Source organism: Lucilia cuprina, chromosome 2 (genome assembly GCF_022045245.1).
Source record: "Lucilia cuprina isolate Lc7/37 chromosome 2, ASM2204524v1, whole genome shotgun sequence".
Lineage (NCBI taxonomy): Eukaryota > Metazoa > Arthropoda > Insecta > Diptera > Calliphoridae > Lucilia > Lucilia cuprina.
Genome location: NC_060950.1, coordinates 16,890,953 through 16,909,012, shown reverse-complemented (window position 1 = coordinate 16,909,012; position 18,060 = coordinate 16,890,953). Strand labels below are relative to the sequence as shown.

Sequence of the window (18,060 nt, the reverse complement as noted above, 5' to 3'; positions counted from 1 at the left end):
AGCTTAAAAAGCGCGAGAAGTTTGAAAAGCTTAAAACGTGCTGCCGCCTCAACGCGTGTAAAGTATATAACTTGTCATGTGGTAGTGATGTTAAATAATTAGTTGGGGACCTTCTCTCAAAAATGCAGGGATACTGAAATTCCCTTAGTTTGAGTCCCTATGCATAAGAATACTAGATATCCATTCATCTGACGAATAGCATGAACCTTTTGACTTGTCAATTTAAGGTGAAGGAACTTATTAGTTACAATGGAAATGGGCGAAGCATATGAGTAACAATATTTTACATTCCTATTGCTATGTATACACGGTTGTTAGATCTTACAATAGATCATCGAGCCGTGATACACGGTCGTCAGATCTTACAAAGTTGTCAGATCTTACAAGTTAAAATTTGAACGATAGCACACAATAACTTTTGTTTTTGAAATTGTCACACAGGGATGGCAAAATTGGTACGATGGTACTTTTTTTGATACTATTTGATATGTAAAAGTACCGTGATACTCCCGAGTCTTATTTGATACTTTTAGGGCTACAATCATAATATCCGATTATCGTTTAACCGGTAGTGAATCTGTTAAAATAATTTTTTTTGTATGGAAACTTTCAATAAATCGTTTTGAAATAACAAGAGAATTAGAATATGAGGATAAAAGTTTCTTTAAAATTTGAAATACTTTTTAAATTTTTTGGCACGTATTCTCGAAAATGCATCAAATAAAAGTTGTAGGAAAAAGCTACGAAAGTATTCTATAGCTTTAGTAGCTGTTTCTCTTCAATATTATCAGACAAAATGTTAAAATAGTTGAAACCCTGAGACTATGTTAGACGCTTCTATAAGATTATTCGCTGAGTTCGAATGTTACTTCATATTTTCTCCATCACATCTGGAATCTGAGATATTATGCCCTGAGTTTTAAGAAATCACAGTTTTTGTTCCTTTTCGAAACTTATAACTTTATAACATCATATGGGTACCAACTCACTCGGGAGTAGTCGGTAACGAAAGAGCGAATGTAATAGCTTTAAAGGGTAGGGAGCTCAAGGCAGTTAAACTGACGAACGCAAAACCATTCGACGAAACAAAAGCTGAACTAAAAATATAGGTGAGAGAATCCCATACAACCTCTTGGAATAATTAAACAGTGGGTAGAACCACGAAATTCCTATGGGGGACCCTGATGAGAGCAAGACGAAAAATCTCCTCAAAATGGGAAAGCCTGAAGTTATTATGATAGTACGTATTCTGAGTGGACACACTCAGCACATTTATGCAAAATTGGACGCTTGGATTCAGACGTATGTGGAGAGGACAGTAGAACTCTGGAGCACTTTCATTGCCACTGCCAGGCATTCGTCGAAGTTAGATCCAAGTATCTTGGAAGTGCTGTTATTCCGGAAATAACATTCCTGACTAACACTGATTGGAAGATTCTTAGGAATTACATTCAAGGAACTGAGTTTCTGAACACTGAAAAATAATTCATTCAGTTCCTTTTTTTCATGATAAAGAGCGCACAACAGGCCCGATTGTGGCCTAGGTGCATTTCTTCGGATTTGATGTAGTACACACCCTCCTATCAATCTAACCTAACCTAAGTACTTTGAGATCCAAAAAAGTACTCTCTGAAATATTTTTTGATACTGAAACAAAGTCTCTTTTTCCATCTCTGTTGTCACAGCATGTCAAGACATAATTATCATTAATTTATGAACATCCATATCCGTCAAGGAGATGATACGTTGATCAAAAATTGCTACATAGTTACGAAGTAACAACCTGCGAAAATGTGACCAACAACCCTCGTTTATTTTTGCAACGAAATGCAAATAGTAAAACTGACAACAACAACAACAGAAAATTATATTTACGAAAACAAACAACAGTAATAATAAAGTATGTTTAGTTGTTGTTTTTTGCTGAAGTTGAATGTTTTTCTTCATCAGTTTTTATTTTTTCGTTTTCTTTCTGCTGTTGTTATTATTGCTAAGTTTTTATTTATTTTTTAACGTTATTTTTTTATTTATTTATTTGTGTACGTTTTGTATTTATTTATTTTAGTTTATTTTTTCTTTTTATTAATTTTTACTCATGTTATTATTGTTTTACCATAAACTCCTCTCCTACTAGATACTATTGTGTAGCAAAATTCTTTGCGGACTTATGATTGGATGTTGCCCAGGGTTGGGAAAATGTGTTGGTATTGAAATCAATGTGAATTTTGTAAAAGTTGAAATTATTATTGAACTAACACTAGAATAACTTTTATCGAAAGAGAGAGATTCCGATGGAATATAATGAAACATGAGAATATCTTTACGATAGGAAAATCTTTTCAATTAATTGCAATATCCAAAATTTCACTTTACCATACCTGGCTGCTGATGTTATTGCATATTGTAGTTTATTGTATATTTTTGTTGCTGCTGCTACTCACAATTTGTTATTGTTATGTATTTCTTCAGGTTGTCAACTTTTGTGATATTTTTGCTGTATTTTGTTAAAGTTGCTGCTTTTCAGCGTATTGTTATTGTTCTTCTGCTTATTTTTTTTATTATTATTGTTATTGTTGGTTTTGCTGTTATTGTCGTGGTCATTTATTTATTTTCTTTTTTTATATTATGTTGGTGACAATTTGTTGCTGCGTTGTTTGTGTGTATGTGTGTGTGTGCATTGTTTTTGTTAAGAATATGCAGGAAGAAAAGAAATATATAAACAAGCCTCTTCTTCGTGGTTTTAATATTGTTTTTTGTTTTTGTTATTTTATTTATTTCCAGTACAGTTACGATTTAAAAGGTTTTTCCCGTTTCTCTCGAATTCTCTTCCTCTTTTGCAAAATATCTTTGGAATGATTGTATATAGAATATGACCATCATTATCAATTACTTGACTCATTCTTTTTTTTGTTGTTTCTGGTTTATATACAAATTTTTTTGAACTTGTTAATACAAACAATTTGGCGTTTATAACCATTTTTTAAAATTTTTGCCTTTGTAGCTTTAAAGCGGGCTTTACACGATCACACAAGTAATATGATCTGTCAAAATTTTGTGTAGAAGAGTACGTATTTGATTGTCTAAATGCAATATGTAATAAAATCATCACACATTGAGAGAGAATATGGATATATTGCTATAGTACAAGGCGAAATCCATTTCAATATTTCCCTTAACTTTCAATATACTTCTATAGTGTAATTATCCAAATTTTTGCTTAGTTATTTCAGAATAAAAGATTACAATTAGTTAGTTAGGAGTCCGAGATCGTCTCCTTGCTAGATTCAAAATGTGTATTACTAAGTTTTTTCTATTCTAATTTATCGATAAACAGTACAATCTCCCGATTTAAAAAATCTCTGCTCCGATCAAACAGTCTTAATATTGCACTCTGCACCATCTCACTGATGATCGAATAAAACAGTCTTAATATTGCAGAAATTTTTCAATCAAACTGTAAAAAGTTAAAAAAAAAAGGAATCCTCTAATGCATTGCACTCTGCACCATCTGACTGATGAACGAATTATACATATATATAAAGTCTTAAACATGGCAAATTAGATGAACTTTGAAACTTACGAGCAAGAAGATAAACTTGTTATGAATTCACATGCTACTTATGCGATAGTTTCTAAAACCTGCTCTTATCTGCGAACAAATTATGTATTTTGTAGAATACTACTACCTATATGACCATTGGAAGCTTAAATTTGCGCACGATGTAGATGTGTTTCATTCACACAGCAATTTCTCAATTTTAAAAATGCTCGTGTAAGAGTAATTAGTTTTCATAAAGGTAGTAGGGTTCTATAGTTGAAACGAAAAGTCGACTTTTCGACTTTTTGCATTTTATGAAAAGTCGACATTTCGACTTTTTGCATTTTATGAAAAGTCGACATTTTGACTTTTTGCATTTAGTTAAAAGTCGATTTTTCGACTTTTTTCATTTAATTAAAAGTCGATTTTTCGACTTTTAATATTTTATAAATAGTCGACTTTTCGACTTTTTTCGATTTTTCCGACTTTTCGACTTTTTCCGACCAGAGTTAAAAATTTATAAAGTTGCCAGAAGCGTAAATTTATAATGTTGCCATTTAACATTATATTATTATTATTATTAATAATTATTAATAAAAAAATTTTATTTATATTTTTTCTATTTGTTGCAATTTTTTGAGTTTTTTCGAATTTTTGACTTTTTTGACTATTTTCGACTTTTTCCGACTAATTTCGACTTTTTCCGAATTTTTCGACTTCTTTTGACTTTTTTCGACTTTTCGACTTTTTTCGACTCTTTCCGACTTTTCGACTTTTTTCATAGACGATAGCCGTGTTATCGACTTTTATGGATTAAAATAGTCGACTTCGACTTTTCGACTTTTTCGACAAAAAGTCGATTGTTCGATTATTCGAAAGTCGATTTATAGAACCCTAAAAGGTAGGTTTTTGAAAAAAGTTTGCTATTTTTTTGCGATTTTTTTCAATATGTCAAGTGTGACAACACCTCCACTCTAAAGTGTACTTCATTTATTAAAATTTCATTGAAAACAATAACAACATGTTTTGTAGTATTTTTTTTTTTTTTTGTTACTGAAATACTACATTATTCCGCATTTTAAGTTGTTTACAATTTTAAAAACAAACATAAAGCCAGACAACCATAGCAGCAACTACAATAAAATGATTAATATTTTTTCGTTTTTTTTACTAAATCGCAAACATTCACACAACCAAACATTTTGGTTTGTTTCTTTTTTAAAATAAAAAAATACTACGTAAATAAATACACTGTCACTCTCTATCTTTCTCTCTCTCTTTCGGTCGTCACTGTCGCAGTCGCTTTAATATGTGTTTATGATAGTATTTGAGCAGATCTTGTAGTACGCTTTCTTCGTCAGTCGAACTTACTAGCAGTGTTGCCAACATTGGTCAAGCAAAACGCGCGCAAAAAAATTAAAAAGGGGTAAAAAAGCGTAATTTTCTAACTGAAAATGGGTAAAAAAGCACTAACGTTTTTTCAGTCAAATATTGTTTATTTTAATAAAAATTGCACATTATTTCGCTCATTTCCTACAAGACTCAAAAATTCGTTTTTTAGAACATTGGGCTGCAAAACAAAACATGCGTCATACTAAAGTCTTTCACCGGTGTGAGTTAGATTTTTAGTAACGTAAGAACTAAAACTAATGTTTGACGAATATTAGATAAATAAGATGAGAATTTTAAAAATAGTAAAATTTCATTAAACATTCAAACTGACAGGCACACTACCAACTGGCCAACCGATGTACCCACACCCAAATTGTAAAATTTTACAAAACTTATGAAATATATTTTTTTTTTTGCAAAATCTATATATATTATTTTTAAGTTTTTTGAGTTCTGGAAAAATTGTTAATTTCACTGATAGTGAATAACATAACTTATTTTAAAGTATTTTGAATATTTTTTTTTTTTGTTTTTGAAGAATATTTGCTTTTGTACATTTTGTACATAGATTTTGTTTTGTTGGTCAGTTATAGACCAATCGTCATAAAATTCGGCATAAAGAATTATAATAAAAATCATTTTATTGCGAGTACAGCGATGAAGTAATCATGGAGGCTTTATATATTAGGGATAGATTCAATTGTGTAAAAAAATTATATAAAACTTATTTTTTGTCAATTTTCATCGCTGTACTCATATTTTTAAGGGGACCTTAATAGGGGGTAGGGTAAGTTACCGATAAATCCGAATTAAATTCGGTAGGAAGATTACATTTGTATAAAAGTAGTTTATTTCGAATTTCTCCGCTAAACACGTATTTTTAAGTCAGTAATGAGCGTTAAAATCAATTTTTGAAGGTGACCATATGTGGGGGTAGAGTCAATTATGGACCGATTGCCGTAAAATTTGCTAGAGAGATTTTGGCTTATATAAAACATATTTATGTCGAATATTTTTAAGTCGGTAATGAGTATTAATGTCATTTGGTAGAGAAATTTTGATGCATATAAAAATTTGTGGAAAAATTTAACTCGTTTGCTCTTTACGTTCTAACTCTATCGTGCTTTCAACAGACAGACGGACGGACAGATGAACAGAGAGATGGACATGGTTAGATCGCCTTAGAATTTAATAAGGACCCAAAATATATACGACCAATGTGTTACAAACGGAGTGACAAAATCAATATACCCCACTCATCTTGGGTATATGTTGGGTATAAAAAGCACTAAATGCACTGTCATAAAATTAGAAAGCACCACTTTAGTGCCTTTTTGAAGAAAGGCACCATGAGCAAAATTTTCCGCGTTTGGCACACCAAAAAGCACCGCAAATAGTGCTAAAAGCACTAAGTTGGCAACACTGCTTACTAGTTGACTGACTGACTATTTGGCATACGAATGAAACGAACGAATGAACTTGTTGTTTACATTTTAGATACGATATTTTTGTTGTATGTGTGAGCTTTTTGCCTAACCGCCTTATTTACGTTGATGATGTCTTCTTTTTTCCCCCATTTTCTGTTATTGTTTTTAGCTTTTTTCTACACTTGCTCTCCATCACTCACTCTCTCTCTCTCGCTTTGTATTTCTGGTACTGTCAATTGTTATTATTTTGCTGTCATTGTGCCTATTCGCATTGTTGTTTATACCTTAATTCGCGTAGTTTGCCTTTGTTTTTGTTGTTGTTGAATGAATATGTTTTCTTTTATTTTTTTTGTAACAAAAACAAAACGAATTGAATTCTGTTCATTTTATTGTAAATTGTCGCACTTAACGGTTGTTAGTTTTCGTGTGTTCTCTCACGTTAGTTTGTTTAAGTTAATTTTATTCCAATCATTTGAACGTCATTTATTTTTTTTTTATTTATAAACATTTTAAAAACGTATTAACGTCATTATTTGCGCGCCTTATAACGCGTGTGTTTTTTTATCTCATTCAAATTGCAAATTTCGCGCCTTTATTTGCATATACTACATGTTAATGCTGTCACGTTGATTTAATTAGTATTGAAGTATTGAGAAAAAAAGTATACACAGTGTTGCATTTTTGTGTAGTTTGTAAAGTGTTAAATAAATTGTTTAAAATCAATGTACAAATTTAAATATTTGTTAAAAAGTTATAATTCAAACAAAATAATCGCCCAATATAAAAAAAAAACAATTTTTCATAAGATAAATAAATGTATAATAAATAAATAAATGTATATTTTAAATTATGTTGTTTATTTTGAAATGTTATGTGTTGTGATTACAAAAAAAAAATGTGCGAAGGTTGTTCGTAAAGTGATAAGGAAGCTAAATTTAAATTTATCAAAATAATAACATTTTGAGTAATATTCGTCTATAGCGATAATACAATTATTGCTATAGCTTTGGTGTATCTCTTTCGAAACTATTATGAGTACTGTACCTAGACATCGGCCAATAACATCTGCATCCTTAGCGAAACATGGAGCTCAAAAAGCTCCATGACATTCACTTCCTTTTTTAATATTCTATTTGATAAGGGCTATAAAAGAATCGATGAATGGGTGACTGGAACATTTCTACTCAAGTTGAAATATCCTGAATGCTATGGCTTTGTTAGTTATTTCATTGTCATTTTGGACTCGTAAGGAATGCACTAGTCTGTAATCTAGTCTGTAGTCTTGTCTAGAGTCTAGTCTATAGTCTAGTCTATAGTCTAGTCTATAGTCTAGTCTATAGTCTAGTCTATAGTCTAGTCTATAGTCTAGTCTATAGTCTAGTCTATAGTCTAGTCTATAGTCTAGTCTATAGTCTAGTCTATAGTCTAGTCTATAGTCTAGTCTATAGTCTAGTCTATAGTCTAGTCTATAGTCTAGTCTATAGTCTAGTCTATAGTCTAGTCTATAGTCTAGTCTATAGTCTAGTCTATAGTCTAGTCTATAGTCTAGTCTATAGTCTAGTCTATAGTCTAGTCTATAGTCTAGTCTATAGTCTAGTCTATAGTCTAGTCTATAGTCTAGTCTATAGTCTAGTCTATAGTCTAGTCTATAGTCTAGTCTATAGTCTAGTCTATAGTCTAGTCTATAGTCTAGTCTATAGTCTAGTCTATAGTCTAGTCTATAGTCTAGTCTATAGTCTAGTCTATAGTCTAGTCTATAGTCTAGTCTATAGTCTAGTCTATAGTCTAGTCTATAGTCTAGTCTATAGTCTAGTCTATAGTCTAGTCTATAGTCTAGTCTATAGTCTAGTCTATAGTCTAGTCTATAGTCTAGTCTATAGTCTAGTCTATAGTCTAGTCTATAGTCTAGTCTATAGTCTAGTCTATAGTCTAGTCTATAGTCTAGTCTATAGTCTAGTCTATAGTCTAGTCTATAGTCTAGTCTATAGTCTAGTCTATAGTCTAGTCTATAGTCTAGTCTATAGTCTAGTCTATAGTCTAGTCTATAGTCTAGTCTATAGTCTAGTCTATAGTCTAGTCTAGTCTATAGTCTAGTCTAGTCTATAGTCTAGTCTATAGTCTAGTCTATAGTCTAGTCTAGTCTATAGTCTAGTCTAGTCTATAGTCTAGTCTAGTCTATAGTCTAGTCTAGTCTATATAGTCTAGTCTATAGTCTAGTCTATAGTCTAGTCTATAGTCTAGTCTATAGTCTAGTCTATAGTCTAGTCTATAGTCTAGTCTATAGTCTAGTCTATAGTCTAGTCTATAGTCTAGTCTATAGTCTAGTCTATAGTCTAGTCTATAGTCTAGTCTATAGTCTAGTCTATAGTCTAGTCTATAGTCTAGTCTATAGTCTAGTCTATAGTCTAGTGTATAGTCTAGTCTATAGTCTAGTCTATAGTCTAGTGTATAGTCTAGTCTATAGTCTAGTCTATAGTTTAGTCTATAGTATATAGTCTAGTCTATAGTCTAGTCTATAGTCTAGTCTATAGTCTAGTCTATAGTCTAGTCTATAGTCTAGTCTATAGTCTAGTCTATAGTCTAGTCTATAGTCTAGTCTATAGTCTAGTCTATAGTCTAGTCTATAGTCTAGTCTATAGTCTAGTCTATAGTCTAGTCTATAGTCTAGTCTATAGTCTAGTCTATAGTCTAGTCTATAGTCTAGTCTATAGTCTAGTCTATAGTCTAGTCTATAGTCTAGTCTATAGTCTAGTCTATAGTCTAGTCTATAGTCTAGTCTATAGTCTAGTCTATAGTCTAGTCTATAGTCTAGTCTATAGTCTAGTCTATAGTCTAGTCTATAGTCTAGTCTAGTCTATAGTCTAGTCTATAGTCTAGTCTATAGTCTAGTCTATAGTCTAGTCTATAGTCTAGTCTATAGTCTAGTCTATAGTCTAGTCTATAGTCTAGTCTATAGTCTAGTCTATAGTCTATAGTCTAGTCTATAGTCTAGTCTATAGTCTAGTCTATAGTCTAGTCTATAGTCTAGTCTATAGTCTAGTCTATAGTCTAGTCTATAGTCTAGTCTATAGTCTAGTCTATAGTCTAGTCTATAGTCTAGTCTATAGTCTAGTCTATAGTCTAGTCTATAGTCTAGTCTATAGTCTAGTCTATAGTCTAGTCTATAGTCTAGTCTATAGTCTAGTCTAAAGTCTAGTCTAAAGGCTAGTCTATAGTCTAGTCTATAGTCTAGTCTTGTCTATTGTGTAGTTAAAAGTCTAGTTTATATTCTAGTCGAAAGCCTATTCAATAGATTTTCCAAATAATATTGAAATAAGTTTTTAAAGTTTTGCTTATAATTCTAAAAAAACTACATTGCTGAAAACTTTTTGAACAACCTTCATAAATAAATAAATTAATACAAATATGATTAAAAAAATTATAAATCAAAAAAATTTTAGCTAAAAAACGAACGTTTAAAGATAAATTATTGGAAATTTATATAAAAACAAATAACAAAGTCGGTAACATTTCAATAAAAAAAAAACAATATTTATATAAAATATATAAAAACAAATAATTTATTCCAAAAAATATGTAAATATAATAATGAGATAATAATCTAAAAGAAAACAACAAAAATGTTAAAAAAGAAATAAATCCCCAAAAAATTATTATAACAAAAATAAAATGTTTTAATAAAAATATTTACACAATAAAACGCAATTTTATAGGAGTTAATAAATAATACAAATAACAAAATAAACATTATACATGATTGTGTGTTAAGTTTACAACAAATTATTTCATCAGCATTTAAAACAAAAATAATAATAATAATATTGACAACATCAAAAACAACAAACTGAGAATCTACTAAATACTAACTAATTGCAAATTACATTTAAATACTGGACAAGGAAACATGAATTTATCCAAGGAAAATGTAAATATTGTTTATTTGTTTTGTTATTTATTGTTCACCTTCAGTTTAAATTATGTTTTGTTTTTTTATTTCTACTACTTACTAATACATTATTTGTTTGTTTTTGTTTTCATTCGTTAAATTAATTTTGTTGATATTCTATAAATTCTATAAATATGTCATGTTGTAAACTTTCTTTTCCGATTTTGTTTTATCTCAAAACCCACCTCAACATATCGCACCGCCAACACGCCATATTTAACACCTCAATATTTATCACTACAACTCATCACTCATGCAACAACGCAGACAACAAAAACAATAATAATTGTATTGTACTTTTGTTCATAGTTTGTTGAAAAATTTCTAAGATGTTTTGATATTGTTCGGTTGACTGTATTTTGTTTTGATTAGATCTGTGAAAGAATTAATTCTTTGATTGAAGTGATAAGGTCGAAGTAAGTGATTGGACACTTTTGGCATCCGGTCAAAACCAAAATACAGGCCGTTCTAGGGCTTGTTGTGCACTCATTTGTATGGAAATAATTTTGGTGAAAAAGCTTATATAGTCTAGTCTATAGTCTAGTCTATAGTCTAGTCTATAGTCTAGTCTATAGTCTAGTCTATAGTCTATAGTCTATAGTCTAGTCTATAGTCTAGTCTATAGTCTAGTCTATAGTCTAGTCTATAGTCTAGTCTATAGTCTAGTCTATAGTCTATAGTCTAGTCTATAGTCTAGTCTATAGTCTAGTCTATAGTCTAGTCTATAGTCTAGTCTATAGTCTAGTCTATAGTTTAGTCTATAGTCTAGTCTATAGTTTAGTCTATAGTCTAGTCTATAGTCTAGACTATAGTCTAGTCTATAGTCTAGACTATAGTCTAGTCTATAGTTTTCGACCCTATAAAGTATATATATTCTGGATCCTTATAGATAGCGGAGTCGATTAAGCTATGTCCGTCTGTTTGTCTGTTGAAATCAGTTTTTAAAGGACCCCAGATATCGGCGAGATCCGAATCTTCAATAATACTGTTAGACATACTTTCGAGAAGATTGCTATTTAAAATCAGCAAAATCGGTCGGTAAATAACGGAGATATGAGCAAAAATCCGGGACAACCTCTAATAATTTCATCAAAAAATTTCATATTTTTGTATGCTTTGTTAAATAAGCAACAACAACACTGTATATTGGAAAAAGATGTACACGTGTGTGTAGACGTATTAGATTTTATTCAGCTGTGAATCGGAAAAAAAATAAAATTTATAAAACTAATATGTATAAAATACACTATGCTAAAGGGTATATAAGATGCGGCACAGCCGAATACAACACTCTTACTTGTTTAATTTTAATTTGTAAATTTTAAGATGACATTAGTTTACAGATCTGACAATGTTAGTGCTATTTTAAACTTATGTATGTATGTAAAAATTTTCCAATATTGTTTTTTATTATTTATTTTGATCATATTACCAAGTGACATGTATTTATTCGAAGTTAATGTTGTGGTTGTTGATGTTTTTCTGTGCCATTTTATTGTTGTGTTTACAAACATGTAATAAACATATCCAGAAGATTAAGTTGAGTAAAGATGCCTCGAAAAAGGCCTTTTTGATTTACAAAGTTTTAACTTATATTTTAGATAGATAGATTGATTGATAGATAGATAGATAGATAGATAGATAGAATAGATAGATAGATAGATAGATAGATAGATAGATAGATAGATAGATAGATAGATAGATAGATAGATAGATAGATAGATAGATAGATAGATAAATAGATAGATAGATAGATAGATGGATAGATGGATAGATAGATATATGTATATATATATATATATATATATATATATATATATATATATATATTATATAATATATATATATATATATATAATATATATATATTTATATATATATATATATATATATTATATAATTAAATAGACAAATAAATAGACACATAGATATACTAATAGATAAATGGTTAGTTAGTTAGATATCATACAAATGTCTCAAATCTTATTCAATCAGTTATTAAACAATATAACAATATATATAAAAGGCCTCTACTCTCAAGGCCTTTCCGTATTTTCCGCTATCTACTTAATACATGTATTTATATGTATATGTGAATATTAAAGTATTTTTTGCAATTTCTTTTTGCCTTGATATTTGTTTATTTTATATAAAAACAAAGTGGTTGTTGTTGGTAACTTTTGACGTTGTTTTTGTTTAAAATTTGTTTACGCATTTTTTGTTGTAGCTGGTTTGTAGATTTCTTAATTTGCCATTTTTTTCTTTATAAAAAAAATATAAAATGGAATTTTTTAAGAAATTTTATGTAAATTGGATTTTTTTTAAGATTTGAAATTGCTTAATACTTGAACAGAGTTACTTTTCAATCTGTCGATTTCTTTCAGTGTATTTTAATATCATCTCTAAGTGATCGATATACATAATCATAAAGTTCATTGGCACAAAGTTGGTGGAAGTTTTTTTTATATATTTTATAAATTTATCAATTTTTTTTGGATGGACTAAAATATGAAAATTAAATATAAAACATTATTTAAAAAATATTGTTAGTGTTTTTTATAATAAATATAAAAACAAATTTGGAATTTTTTTAGCATAAGTCATAGTGTCTGATTTGTACTACGTATTATTTTGCCCAGAATATAAATTACACTCGAAGTTTTTTAAACATGGTTTTCTAGTGATGAAAATATTAAATTTAGAATCGGAATATAAACATAATTCGCTTAAATACTGATCTATGTTATATTGGTGTTCTAGATATAAGATCCTATACGATCATGTGGGAGTAATTCGTCCAACGAATTTAGTAAAGTATAATCTATTTATAGTCTAGTCAAGAGTTTAGTCAATAAGTTAGTCTAATCTTTAGTTAAGTATGTAGTCTATAGTCTAGTCTATCGATCCTAGTCTATAGTCTGATATATAGTCCAGAATATAATTCATTCAATGGAGTAGTCTAAAGTCTAGTTAACAGTCTTGTTATTTCTGGATTTGATGCTTCAAAAACGTAATGAAATAGATCTTTTGTCTTTGAAAGGGAAACAGTTCTGTTTGCACCTGTTCTAGAAGTAGTTAATTTAGAATTATATACATTTCAATTTTATATTGATATAATTTTAATTAAATTACTTTATATCTTTCATTTCAGATGGGTTTAAATTTACCTATGCTGCTTGCCAACTCCCAGCCACTTGAAACATGGAATCCAGTGGGTCAATTTTCTCCACCACCCATTAGTGAACGAAATCATCAGTTACGCGTACCCTTGCCAATGCCATTTTCGAACACACCACAAAGTGAACTAAATACTAGTGGCGCCAGTAGTGGTGGTGGTGGCGGCGTCATTGGCAGTGGACCTCGCAGTTTATTTGGTGGTAGTAGTAATAGTGATTTTACGGGTAGTCCGCAAAAGCCCATGGATACAACTGATATTGAAAATGATGAAGGTAAAGAGCATGATACCAAATGTGAACGTACAACACCGTCCAATCTGCACGATACTTCAGTAACATCCAATGACGGACGCTTAAGTACAGGTCCAAATGGCACGCCGGGAGCGGTGGGTAGTGAGAATGGCACTTGTCCCGGTGATGTGGGTAGTGGTGGCATGAGTAGCGGTGGTGGTGGTGGTGGCACGGGTAGACGCAGTGATGGCACCTCTGGTACTGAAGCCGGTTCTAGTCCTATACCAAATACAAATACTTTTGAAGCTCATAAACAAAGACATTTAATACCCGGTGGCGCTGTCTCGAGCGGGTCACGAGGTCATGACGATCTCGATATTAAACAAGAACTATTAGAGAATTATTTTCACGCCCCCCATCCGCCAGCACCGCCCGATTCACATCGTTCCTACAGCTCAACCGATGAAAATCGCCATGGCGCCGAATCAGCCGATGATTTTGCTCAAGATTTGCGCGTTAGTGCCGCAGCTGCGGCCGCTGCCAAAGGTCTTGATTTCAGCCGTTTTGTCCTGCCACCTAGTCTTAGACGTTCCACCGAGTCAATAGACGAAAAATTCACCCCACTCAATATGCGTAAATTAAATCCGACCAGCGCTTCAAGCAGTCAGGCCGGTCAAATGCTTATGAATTCCCTACTCTCCAACGAAAGTATGTCCGAGGATAATACGTCCATTAGCGGACGCATCAAATCGGGTAGCTTAAGCGGTAATGCGAATGGCATGAGTGGCTCCCAAGATGCCAGCTCATCGGCGGCAGCTGCTGCGGCGGCCGCTGCCATTTATGCTGAAAGTCTGAATAAAGATGACTGCGATTTTATCGGTTCTAATGTTAGTGTTAAATTACGTGCGATGGATCGTACACAGCGGATAATTGCTGAAAAACTTATAAGCGAGGTACTTTTCTACGGTCAGTTCAATGAATTGGAACGAAGTGCTCGAATACAGCCCAAGTGACAATTCCTAACCAAGTTCTTAAGGTCAAGGTATATAAATTAGGGTGCTAAAACAGGAAAGAAAACTGAGAAGACATTCTTTATTTTGTTATTGTAATCTTGGATTATTTAAAAGCGATTTCTGTTGTTAATTTAGAAAAGATGAAAAACTTAAGACTTAAAAGACGAAAACATAGTTTGACAACTAGTTTTATAAGTTATGAATATTTTAAGCATTGTTATGAAGTGTTTCAGAACTACTTCAGAGAAGCTATTCGATTGGTTTCATTATACTATCTCAGAACTTATTTAATTGGTGGAAATTTGGGAAATATTTTAAAAATAAAACTCTATTTAGATTTAGAAGTGAATGGCTTAAAATTAAGTTCGAATTTGTCTTTATATTGTCATGATTTCGAAGTGGTTCCGTTTGCACTCGTTCTAGAACTAGTTACTTTCGAATAAATACTAATAATTAATGAAAATTTTAATTAATTTTGATTACGATTCTTGTTCTACTTAAGCTTTTTAATCAGTGACTTTAGTTCGAATTTGTAATCGCTAACGACATTCAAGATTTTGAAGTGGTTCCGTTTGCACTCGTTCTAGAACTAGTTACTTTCGGATAAATTCTAATATTTAATGAAAGTTTCGATCACTTTTGAATTCCATTCTTGTTCTATTTTATTTGTAACTTTTAAAACTGGTTCTATTGAAGTGGATTAAAGTCGAAGTATGTTCTACTTATAGGACGATTCTAGAACAAGCGCTTTTATCTATGATTTTTATTTGAAACTCCCATTAGGAAATCTATACAATCAGAGTAATATTCCCGAGAAAGGCTTTCAAGATTTTAAAGTGTTTGCTTCCATTTGTTCTCATTATAGAACTAGTTATTTTCGTATAAATTGTTATAATAAATGAAAAATTCGATCACCGTAATAACGTATGTATAACCTTGTAAAACTAATTCTAAAGGAATGGGTTTGAGTCGTCTTTTGTTTTAAATTTAGAATGATTCGGAAATTAGTTCTTTAACTATAGATTTTTACTTGAAAACTCTTTAAGATTTTATTCAAAATCAGATTAATATTAATGAGAATGGATTTTACAATTCTGAAGTGATTCTATTTGCACTCGTTCTGGAATTAGTTGTTAAAGCAAAACTTTAATATCCAATGAAAATTTCGTTCGCTTTTTGGGTTAAGAAGTGCTTTCAAGTCAAAATTTAATAGTATAGAACGATTTTGGTGCCTCGAAAACCCTCTTTAGAAATCCTTTAGAATCATAGAAAACAAAACTCTAGTATTCAATGAAAATTTCGTTCACTTTGGGGTTAAGACCATAGGAAAACTGCTTTAAAGTTGAAATTTGTTCTAAATATAGAACGATTTTAGAATCAGTTCTTTAATTAAGGATATCGGTTCAAATTTTCCACTTTTGTTAAAACTTTAGAATGATTGATTGTTAGTTAAAACAAAACTCTACTATTCAATGAAAATTTTGTTCGCTTTAGGGTTAAGACCATAGAAAAAGGTCATTAAAGACAAAATGTGTTTTAAATATATAACGATTCTAGAATCAGTTCTTTAATTAAGGATTTATGTTAAAAATTTCAACTATTAAAAAGAAATTTAAACCTTAAAAACTTTTTAGAAAATCTAAAGAATGATAGAAAAGTTGTTAAAACAAAATTTCGAAAATTTCGTTCGCTTTTGGGTTAAGAACATAAGAAAAGTGCTTTCAAGTCAAAATTTGTTCTAAATATAGAACAATTTTAGGATCAGTTCTTTAATTGAGAATTTTGCTATGAAATTGATGTCTTAAAAACTTTTTTGGAAAAACTTTAGAAAAACAATGAAAATTATATTCGCTTTGGGGTTAAGACCATAGGAAAAGTGCTTTAAAGTCGAAATTCGTTTTAAATATATAACAATTGTAGAATCAGTTCTTTTATTAAGGATTTCGGTTAAAATTTTCCACTATTGGAAAAACTTGAGAATGATAGAAAATTTTGTTAAAACCAAACTTTAGTATTCAATGAAAATTTTGTTCGCTTTAGGGTTAAGACCATAGAAAAAGTGCTTTAAAGCCGAAATTTGTTTTAAATATAAAACGATTCTAGAATCAGTTCTTTAATTAAAGATTTCGGTTTAAAATTTTCCACTTTTGTTAAAGAAATGAAGCCTTGAAAACTCTTGTTAAAAATGAAAATGTTAAAACAAAACTCTAGTATTCAATGAAAATTTCGTTCTCTTTGGGGTTAAAACCACTCGAAATTTTTTCTAAATCTATAACGATTTTAGAATCAGTTCTTTAATTAAGGATTTCTGTTAAAATTTTTTACTTTTTTCAAGAATTTAAAACTCTCTTTAGACAAATCCTATAGAACCATAGTAAAGTTTTTGAGAATGGCTTCTAAAAGCACTGGCAAGAATTAGCTAGTTCCGGGATTTCAATATTTCAAAATTTGAACTAGTTCTGTTAGCACAAGTTCTAAAATTGATTTCCTTAATATTGAAACTTTAATCGCTTGTTAATTTTCTTTCTTGTTTTAGTTTTGGAAAAAATTCCCACATGACTTTATGTTATTTTTAAAAATCTTCAATATTTTTTTAAAAAGTTTTTTTTTTTAAAGAAAACTTTTTTTAATTTTTAAAACTTTTTACAATAAAACAAAAATTCCAAACTTTTAAAATCATCAAAAGCATTCTCTTTTTAAAGAAAATTTTATTTAGTTAAAAAAAAAATCAAGAAAATTCCTTTAAATAAAATAATTGTTTCTAAAAGTTGTTGCTAACAGATTGACAGCTGTCAAATAGGTTAGCAAGGCTAAACCCTTAAAAAAAGTAACTAAAACCAAAGAAAAAATATATATATTTATTGTTTAATTCTTTTTTTAAGAAAAAAGAAAGAGAGAGAAAGAGAAAAGTACAATATAATTCCATTTTAACTAAATAAAATTTTCCACCCCCCCCCAAAAACAACAACTCCAATATTTTACATAATTATTTTTTTTTTTTGTAATGGAAAAAAAGTACCTCGCTAATTTTTTAAACTAACTACTTTAACAATAACATAATTAATTATTTAATTAAATAATTAATTTGCAAAAAAAAGAAACAGTCATTTTTTTTAAATAAAAAAACATTTAACAAAAAGTTCAATAGTTAAACAAATAACAACAAATAAACAAAAAAAAAATAGTCATTAATTTAAACAAATTCAAGTCATAAGTAGAACAGTCAGTTGTCTTGTGTATTTTATTTTTTTTAATATTTTACAAATTTATATAATATTAATTTTTTAATTTTTTTATGAATTAAAATTAAAAAAAAAACAATTTTCTTAAGTAATTT

General features: G+C 29.9%; 1 protein-coding gene across 4 annotated transcripts in view; it reads left to right on the top strand.

The window, feature by feature from the left end:
• The window catches only part of LOC111682254, an 81,828-nt gene extending 64,224 nt beyond the window's left edge, over nucleotides 1-17,604 (top strand). For all 4 annotated transcript variants that reach the window (XM_046945149.1, XM_046945147.1, XM_023444154.2 and 1 more), the window contains exon 3: nucleotides 13,455-17,604. In XM_046945149.1, the coding sequence (XP_046801105.1) occupies nucleotides 13,455-14,723 (1,269 nt within the window). In that variant the 3' untranslated portion in view covers nucleotides 14,724-17,604. The remainder of the gene's footprint in view (nucleotides 1-13,454) is intronic.
• Nucleotides 17,605-18,060: the final 456 nt, after the last annotated feature.